The following is a 10,038-nucleotide window of genomic DNA, read 5'->3' on the forward strand; positions in this document are numbered from 1 at the left end:
TGAGGGAAAAAGAAGAGTATGAGAAACTTTGTGCTCGTGTTAGCAACTTCCGCCTTATGTTGACAACATGTGACGACGGGTCAGAGGCCACGTCTGCTGCTAAAGTGTAGAACGGGCGCTAATTTAAAGCTGCTTTGTAAATTGTACACATTTCTATTCCTGAACACACAACTATTCTCAGTCATTTCTGACTGGTGTTGGTAAATACAAATAATAAAAATACATGCTCAACTATTGTATTTGTATGTCCACAGACGTCACTCTAAATGACAACATGAACAATATGAAAAAATAAAGTGCATAGTTTGAAAATGAACCGACAGACATGCCTCAAACGAAACCATATCATTATACTGTAAAATCCAGACGCATGAAAAAAATATCAAATCAACGGCCGCGCAAGAGACAAGACGGGCAAGAACATAATCCGCGACATTAGGCAACAATCTGGAGTCAATTTAAAAACATGGAAACGGAGGCAGCGAGCGTGCTTCGTCGCTGCTGCAACGGCAGACATTAAGCTCATTTGAGTGGAAAAGCTCAGACAAACGCGAGTTCAAAAGTTCAGTCTATTATATGGCGGTGAGCAGGAGCAGACGGTGTCAATTGACTGACATTATAGCACATTAGAGGAGGGGGAACTCTGCCATTGTTGAAAAAATGCAGCTAAACACGGAATGGGATTTAATGGACACTAAGAGCTGAACATAGCAACTGTTCTGTCACTTTCAATCTGTTTTCAAGCAAAATGCCAAACGTTTTGCTGGTACATGCTTAGAGTACAATTAAAAATATGTAAGAAAGTGTTGGTTACAGACCTAACAGACACATAACATCTAAATAAGTTCTCTGATTATTTGAGTTCTGACTATATGGACATAACATACATGACTCGTACAATGTGACAGCTGTGCAGAAATACACCTTCAGAGCCGTGATTTATTAACCAGAACCTTCTCCTAGAGAAGAATAAGTTTATTACAAACAATATTTTACACAACATCCATCATTTTAGAACATCGCTTTTCTCAAGCTGACAGCTGCGCTGAAATATGTTCATCATAATACTCTACACACCAAGCGACATGTCCACTGATATTACACCACATTTTCTGTAGCTGCGGAAAAATTGCTCAACATTTCCCAGTCATATTTAAATGGTTTGGTGTTAATAACTACAGGACAGGAATCTTTATACTACTGTACTGTACTGTAAGATGGAAAACAAAGTTTTCTTAATTCGAGATGACATATTTGTGTGTATTCCAGGGCTGAGTAACAAAAACATTGGTGGTCACCACATAATAATACTGCACTGTACATTAGTCATGAAACTAATACGATACCTCCTTCAAAAAGCACTGTACAATAGAGTTTGCTAAACAAGCCGAGCCTTACAATGGTAACACATATGCCAGTGATTACTCATAAGGATCACATTCAGTACTGTTTTCATTTACCATAAAGACCACAAACTTGTGACTCAATTATTCTAAATTACCGGCCTCATCTACTCTACTGTAATGGTTTCCACAACGATTGAACAAAGTAGCTGGAATTAGGAACGATAGCTTTTCCTCCACTGATACTTGAGAGACGGAGAAGTGGGTCGTCTCTGTCAGCTCACACAGTCACAGGTGGCCATCTCTGAGGTAGCTGGGTGCTGGAACGAAGAACGCAAGACGATGAAGCTAAAAGCACTTAAAGTTTCCCTGCTTCTTTTTTCACCAGGTGTTCAACTTCATGCGTCATTTAGGATTTTTTATGAGCCTATACCCCATTTTTCAGGGTTTCCAACCTTCACTTACGGAGAAGTAATTCAGTAGGTGATCTACGATCTGAGAACTTTCTCCTGATTCAGTTAGTTCAGATGCATTTCTCCTCCATTGTCTCTGCGTTCAGTGACATCTGAATGGCTGGATCTTTTGGGCACGGCAAGGATGAAAGGTCCCTGATTACATCAGTCCCTTCTCTGGCTTGAGCTTCAACGCTTCCCTGCCTAGACGACAGTGAAGCTTGTGAGTTTCTGACCGATGAAGGTCGTGAACCAGAGAGTCCGTCTGCTTTATGACAGCTTCCAGTGTACACCTCACTTCCCTCGGGCAAGTAGAGGAAGGTCTGGGAGGTGCTGGTGACATCTCGCATAGAGTCCCGGTTGGAGATGACTGAGGAAAGCTGATGAGCGTCAATACAGTGGAAGTTCCCCTGCCCCTGTTGCCTCCCTACTCCCATTTTACAAAACAGACACTTGATCTTCTCGATGAGCTTCAGCAGAACGGCCTTGCGCAGCAGAATGTAGATCCAGGGGTCCAGAATAGGGTTAAAGGAGGCGAAGCGTATCGCTCTTAGATCGGGGTTTTTCTCCAACTTCGGCTCGACTGGAGTCTTATAGAGCTGATTCAAAAACACCTGAGCCTGCAAGAAAAATGACAAAAGTGGCTGAGTAGATGAATACATGTTTTACAGTGTGCAGCTTTGGATGTGCATGTGTATTTCAATGGGAGAGGGAAAGAGTAAGCCGAGAAGAAGAGTAAGCCGAGAAGGAGAGTAACCAAGCGAAATAGCAGGGAGGGGAAATTTAATATTAATAAAAATATGTCTGAGCTTTCCTCTGTAATTATCCACTTGTATTTGGATCAAACTACATGAACAGATTGTTCCATGTTAACTCTTTTTTTTGTGAACAGAGCCATGAGAAAAATGTGCACGGTGGATACAGGGAAGGAAGAGCGTAGTGGCTTAAAAGGGGGATGGACAAGTTATTTAGAACCAAAAGAATTGTGCTTAAGCTTTGGTTTCTAATCTTCCACAGATATATGGATCAAGTTGCCTGAATAAATAGTTCTAAAAAACGAAATCTGTGCGTAAAAGAGCCCTGCGTAAAAACGTGCGTAATGGTCAGAGTTAACCCACACGGAGAGGAGGAAAGAGAACTTACGACAAGTGGGATGGAGCAGATGAGCACCACTGCCGACGTGCCTATGAGCAAGATAACCATCTGAATCTCTGCACCGGCCAGGCGCCCGAAGCTGCGTCCTCTCCTCCGCGGGTCCACGTTGCGTCCCACGTCGGTTCCCAGGGACATCCTGCGCACGAAGCGCCGATGCATCCGGATCAAAGCGACACACACCAGCACGTTACAAATAACAGTGACCAGGATGAGAAGCGAGCTGGAACCCGCGTACATGTAGGAGTAGGCTGCGTCGCTGGTCTTGTTGCTCCTCCACTCCAAAAAGCACCAGGTCTGCGGGTATTGTTTCTTCACCTGGCCGAAGCCCATGATCGGCAGGGCGCAGAAGAGCGCGTTGGAGATGTAGATCGCCAGCAGAGTCAAACCCCCCAGCTTCTGGTCCACATAGTCATTGTAGAAGTAGGCATGGTTGATAGCGATGTACCTCTCCACCGACATGGCACAGATGATGCTGAGCCCCGCCAGCGAGAAGAAAAGCATGGTGAATCCAAAGTACTGGCACAGGGGGTCTTCTCCGGGCCACGACCCTTTCACGTAGATGGCGATGGTGACCGGACTGGCCAGCATCGTGCCCAGCAGGTCCGTGACCGCCAGCCCGCACACCAGCGTGTAAAACGTGGTCTCTTTCTGCTCTTTGCGAGACTTGCAAAGCACCACGATGGCGATGACGTTGCCCACCACCCCGAAGATGAACATGATAGACGGAATGGTCGGCACCATGGTCCTCCCTGTCATCGACTGGTTATTCATTGTCATGCCCCCTGTTGAACTTATAGTTCAGGACGAGTGAAACAACTTTTCCTTAACGCCCGTATTTCCAGTCCAGAGCATCAAACTTATTTGCACTTGAACTGCGCCTGAGTGACATTGTCAAAATCAGAGAGAGAGAGAGAGAGAGAGAAAAAAAATTGCGTGCACCTTGTCTTAAAAGAACAACTTCTAAAAAGAAATAAAAAAATCGTTCAGGTCCCCACAGAACACAGTCTGCCTGCTCTGCTGCTGCTGCTGCTGTGGTCAGTGACGTGTCAATGGTGATTTGCTCTCAGATCCTCTTAGCTGTGCAAGACAGAAGCAAATTTCACTCACCAGGACATGGAGATAAAGGCAGAGACACCAGTGACTTCATTGAAATGAGGCTCTGCCTTCAAGCTTCCTGCAGGGTTCAGTCCCGCCCCCTCACTTTACTTCAGAACCCTCGTCAGCTGTTCAGGCCTCGGACACTTTGTGTGTGACAGCCTCAGGTTGACTGCAAATGTTGAAGAAATGATGACATAGTTATTATAGTTAGATATATAATAATTATACATATTGTTGTTGCTGTTGCTGTTGTTGTTGTTGTTGTTATGTAAAGTAAATGCCAACATCAAAATTTAAATGCATTTTTTAGTGTTTGTAAAGTTGGAAGGGAAAGGAAAAAGAGGAAAATATATATATATCATTGCTTGAGTTTAGGCTCGTATCCACATGGAACTTGGATTCAGTTTCTTTCCGTGCAGAATAAATTCACTGTTTGAGCCAAATGTTCTCATAATTTTCAAGTCTGGTGTGAAAAGTTCCACTTTCACCGTTGAATGAAGAAAAAAAGCACATTTTAGCAGAGACGACGTCCGATGGGGCAGATGTTAGGTATTTATCTTTAAAATCATTTTATTCACTTTAATGACATTTTCAGTCCAAAAAAAGGACAGCGAAAGACTTTGAATCCAACATTTGTCAAGTGGTTCGTGATACCACATTTCAAATAAAATGATTAAAAATGATTTAGAAAACATAGCGTATCTTTGGCAGTTAACTATTTTCCACCCGTTGTTGGACTCAGACCTTTGTATTGTTGCAATACAGCCTCCAACCACAAGTGGCAGCACAACGCTGCTGCGCTGAACTTCAGCTGATGTTCAAGGAAGAAATCCTCGGCCATCTGTGTATATATAAATTCAACAGAAGTACGAAGAGACTCATGATGGACTTTTGACAGAATTGGTCAAAGGCTTTCTTTTTTTTTGCAGAAACAATTTCCCTCTTGCGTGAGTTCAAATTTTGAAATGAAAAAATTATATCTATTGCAAGTAACTAAAATGCTTGTGCTTTTACTAATTTCAATGACTGTTTACATTCAATTGCAAATGTATTTGAACGGACCCGCTCTGCTCAGGTGGGTGGGGTTCAGCTAAACTGATGATGTCAGCAGTGGGCGGGGCATATTTTGTCCAGAGCTCGTCCATCTTCTGCATGTTGATTGTACTTAACCCTGAACCAAGTGTCGGTGGCATCGCGTGTGAAAAAAAACCCAAACACAATCACCACGGGCTTGTTTTCAAAGCAGGAGGCTGTTCGACATTTGAATAACGTGAATAAGGAGAGAATCTTGAATAAATACGGAGCCACATAAGAAAGGAAAAAAAAACATTGAAACGTACTTTCCTCCCCTCGGCCAGTTTGCTAAAGCTTTCACAGAACATGTTGAACTCGGAGGAACCAGGACCTTGAGCCCTGCTGCCTGACGTCATCCCGCCGGACTGACCCTGTGTTCTTGGGAAATGCACTTGTTGTTTTCTTTGTGAACAATTTCTGGGATTAATTTGAACGCAGAACAGGGAGAAACCCCCTGCGCACAAGGGCATGTACGGCCTTCAAAAAAAAATGATATATATCTAAGTATACCAATCACACAAAGACTGTACCCAACAGAACTGGCCTTAACGTGTCAACCCTGTGATAAACATGGCTGTTATGTAATGTGTTTTGGATTGTGTATGCCGCTCTGTGCACACGTAGCCTATTAGAATAGGACTTCAGCCTCCTGCTGCATATTCCTGCATGTGTGCGTCAAGACATGAAGAATAAGTTGTATAAGTAGATTTGAAAGATTAGGCCTCTCATGAATGTGCTTTTCCTGGATTTGTTTGTTGAAGTCAGATAACCTGCAGCGTGATTGCACTGTAAACTCAGACCACCGGCACTGCCGAGAGAATCAATTTTCCTGTAACTACGACCCAAGCTTGTATTCTGCCGATAGACAATCGCACAGCCATGCGGGTCTTTCTGTGCTTATGTTTGTTTTGTATGTTTTGTTTTGCCGAGGAAAGAAAAATCCACTTCCCAAACACACTATTTCTTCCAGGGCCTTAATTCCTGGAATTTCTTCATTGTGTCATGGAAAGGCTTTGTTGGCTCTATAGACCCCTATAACCTCAAAGTGCTGTCAATTGGTGGAAAACACTCTTTACTCTATCTTCTGCGGTAGCCGGCGTGGATTCAACTCAGTTTCTGAACACGAGGGAAAATAACATCAAGGGGACACAAGACCAGAAATACGAGGACAGACATGTGGCACACTGTGCTGTCCTTGTCACAGCATTTACAGCAGGAACACCTCCGGTCGATTCCCCCTTGCAACACTGCGTCTGTGTTTTTCTTAAACGCTAGGTTTGAGCCACTGATCTATCGCCTGAGATCAGGGTTTGCCACAGGCCCTTTTTGTTCCGAAAAAACACCAGCTCCCCGTGGAGTAACGCGAGGCCCCCGTGGACAGGTACAGACACATTTGGTTGCTTGTGGGACGGATCGAGGAGAACTGTCTTCATTCCAGGGGAGGTGCCACTCACACGCCCATACGTTTCACAACGGACACAATCGTTTTTCATTTTTTTCTCAATGAAAGGACTTGGATTCCTGCAGGCATTTCCAACTTGTAATTAAAGCAGCAATGACACTTATTGTTGATTGATTGGCTGTCTCCGAGAACCGTCTCGCCACAAGGTTTAATTTTGTAGCTGTTTTTGAGCGTTCGATTGTATCACACGGTCATCAGCAGCGAGAAGGAGTTGGCTCAGTGTACACGCAGAAAAATGCTGGGTTACTTTATTTACCCAAACACAGGGTTGAGCCTGCCGGGCCATTTCTGGTTTATTTATAGGGGGTTGGGTAGTTTTTGTGTAACCCAGCTGCTGGTTTGGCGGTTGGGTAAGCCCTAGTGACTTATGACATCATCACAGGGAGGTCCACCCGTCCTCCGAATTCCCAGATCTACCCATCCTCTGTGTCAACTCTGCAGTCTCCTCTTTTTGGGTTTATCGTGCGACTAGAGAGAGGAGCGTCACCTGCTTGTTTAAAAGTGTGTTGTAAGAGATCGGCACATGAAAGTAATCGAACTGTTTATGTGTGCGTATGTGAAGTCTAAACAGGACGGCTGTGACTCCGAAATTAGAGCGCGTAGTCCACTAACCAGAGGGGTTGGTTTGATCCCTGGCTCCTGTCCAGTCCACATGCTGAACTCTCCTTGGGAAAGACCCCCTGATTCCAAATCGCCACTGACAACCTAATGATGAATAGAAAACAAACAGGGAAGAGCTATTTTTGAACGTAGTCTGTTGAAATGTGTCAGATTTTACTGTAACAAAACATTGAGACCTATTCATGAGGTGGGATGAACCCAACGTTCGAGTTGACATGAACCAACATTTGGATTGGATATGTACCACATCTCGCTGGGTGAAACTAGGAATCATTTTTTGCTGTGTTACAGTCACCCAGCATGTGGTTGGTTCAATAGTTACACAGCGACATAGTTTCGAACCGGCATTTTTTATTATTCAAATTTCGATTTTTCTTCCTAAGCTCTTCAAAGACTTCTCATCCATGTTGGTTCAGTGTAAAAGTTAGAGAGTATGCTTATATTCATGAAAAGCAGATGAGGAGAATTATATCATTCATGTGTGTACAGTAAATATGACACTACAGACAGTAGCATCTTAGCGATACAGACTGGAAACAGAGGGAAACAGATTCCAGCTTTGTTGCGTCCAAAGGTAACAAATCCACCTACCGGCACCTTTAAAGATCACCAATAATAAGCTTGTCATTTCTTTTTGTGATTTTACTGTTCTAAAAACAAAATCTCGGATGGGAGGGGAGACTTCTGGAGGATGCTGGCTCCAGCTACACATTTACAGAGACTATTATTAACAGCGATCTCACTCTCTCTCTCTCTCTCTCTCTCTCTCTCTCTCTCCCTCTCTCTCTCTCTGGGCATAAAAGGAATATTTCCCAAAATGTTTCAAGCTGTTCAAGCTGTTTTTCATATTGTAGTAAAATACACGAAAACCACTGGCTACCTGGAAGTGTACAAAAACACTTTGAGCCTACCAACGAAATTTTCATTGGTCTTGACCCTCAAACTAAATAAATATTTTCTCAATTTTAAGCACAAATCTAGTGTTTTCAAATAGATCTGTTTACAGCTACTTCATATCAGGCTATTGTCGCTCTTTTGTCTCGAGTCAACGCTCCTGACTCGAGTCTGTGATTCCCATCATCTCTGAGAATAAGGCCCAGGTGGGCAGGTTGTGGCCTTTGAGGACTCTCTGCCTGCAGCTTGTTTTTAAATGTAAAGTTTAGAGAGAGTTAGGACGTGTTTATTCTGGGGGCTGCTAGATTTGTCGATAACATCCGCACGCGATCGCGCTCAACATAACAAAGCCGCAGCGCCGTGGATCAGATGTAAACTGTTTGAACTGGCACTGAGGTTGACATGTGATGCCAACATGAAAACAGAAACGCACAGTTCATTTTTTGTTCAGATTATTTGCGGCAAGCATCCGATGAGACCGTGTCATTAATTGTTTGCGGCAGTCGATCAGGTCATCAAATTGAATTCTGTCTAATCTCCAACTCTTTGAGAATATAGAGTTGCTGTGTACAACCACTGTAAATAACCTTAAGTGATCTGAGCATAAAACGTACATCCAGAGTCAACATTGCTCTTCATAAAATTATTGACAGTCCTCATCTGGCACACATCAGAGCCAGAGAGGACCGTTTATGCCCGAGGCTGTAGGACTGCAACGTTTGCTACATCACAAATGTTGGCTCGAGCTCACTCAAGTCAAAAATGGCAAAGAACAAGCTCAGGCGCCATATTCTCCTAACGTTGACTTCATGCAATCATTTTTCCTGACCTTCTTGCAGGACAGTTTATCCATCAAGAGGGTGTGTTACTCGTGTCATGGCAACAGTCAAACAGCAACATGATGGGAAGTTGCTTTAAAAGTCTTAATTTGTCTAAACAATTCAGATTCCTTGGCGGGGTAAAGAGCTCTGAGTCCCGCACCACTGCAAGTTCTTTTACAAGTGTACCAGTGGTTTTTAGACATTATGGTTGTAATCATTAACAGGGAGAGCAACTCAAAGCTACATTAGGAGCGATTTCCGCTAATCTTTACACGGTCAGACAACCTCAGGTGCACGTTGGAACACAATGGAAAGAGAGCGTGCAGGATGGTCCACTGGTGTAGACGCATAAATGAAAGAAAACGGTGCAAAGAGACACAAACCGAAACAAACGAGCGACAAACCCGACCAACACTTCATCTCATTAAATCAGCTCATTAATATTCCATCTGCTCAGTTTGTGAATTGTTTTTTTTGGACATACTGTCCGTGGCCCCTGCTGTGCGACTGGATGGGAACGTTCAGTCGCATCAACATTACTGAGGAAGCCCACACGTCTAAAGCAAAAGGATACGTTCAGATGCGACAGAGTCAGTAACATCATATTAGCAATAAGCATATAATATTATAATATGACAGCAACCACTTCTGTTTTGAGTTCATGACGCAGCACTCACACGTTGCTTCGACGCTCAACCATCACCTGGTGCTTCGTCATGACGACGACAACCAATCACAGTGCCCCGCTCGGGGCACGCCACGTAGCCACAATTACTTCTGCCATTTTATTGAAGTGTACAACTGAATGCACCATTTTGTATGGTTCATTTCATCTTTTCCCCTCTGTTTTCACCCCACCTCCAAGTGAGTCCATGACAAACTGCTGTAAACACTTTTGTCATCGATTATTTTGAGCGCACTAATTGTCTTTGGCTTGGGTCCAGGATTTATGATATTTTACCACATCACTTCACATGCATGCAACCGATGTGATGGGAAAACAATAACGAACAATGATCGTGTTTTAGTAGATAATTGGCCCCACATGTCAGCTTTAATAAGTCAGGACGACAGACTACAACAGAGGACATAAGACAACTTACCGACGTACGAATACT

General features: G+C 43.6%; 1 protein-coding gene across 1 annotated transcript; it reads right to left on the reverse strand.

Annotated features, from left to right (window-relative positions):
• Positions 1–938: 938 nt before the first annotated feature.
• ptger4a (prostaglandin E receptor 4 (subtype EP4) a) lies at positions 939–7,289 on the reverse strand. The gene is made up of 3 exons (XM_047329323.1): positions 7,197–7,289; positions 2,939–4,217; positions 939–2,415 (listed from the first exon to the last, which is right to left on the reverse strand). The coding sequence occupies exons 2-3, from the start codon at positions 3,725–3,727 to the stop codon at positions 1,867–1,869; spliced, it is 1,338 nt and encodes a 445-aa protein (XP_047185279.1). The 5' UTR covers positions 3,728–4,217; positions 7,197–7,289; the 3' UTR covers positions 939–1,866.
• Positions 7,290–10,038: the final 2,749 nt, after the last annotated feature.

The sequence above is a fragment of the Scophthalmus maximus genome, chromosome 19 (assembly GCF_022379125.1).
Source record: "Scophthalmus maximus strain ysfricsl-2021 chromosome 19, ASM2237912v1, whole genome shotgun sequence".
NCBI lineage: Eukaryota > Metazoa > Chordata > Actinopteri > Pleuronectiformes > Scophthalmidae > Scophthalmus > Scophthalmus maximus.

Bases quoted from the DNA above. Each gene is read 5' to 3' on its own strand.
- ptger4a (XM_047329323.1), bottom strand. From the start codon at position 3,727: ATGACAATGAATAACCAGTCGATGACAGGGAGGACCATGGTGCCGACC. The intron at 2,416-2,938 runs GTAAGTTCTCTT...TTTTTCTTGCAG, and splicing joins TCTGCTCCATCCCACTTGTC to GCTCAGGTGTTTTTGAATCA.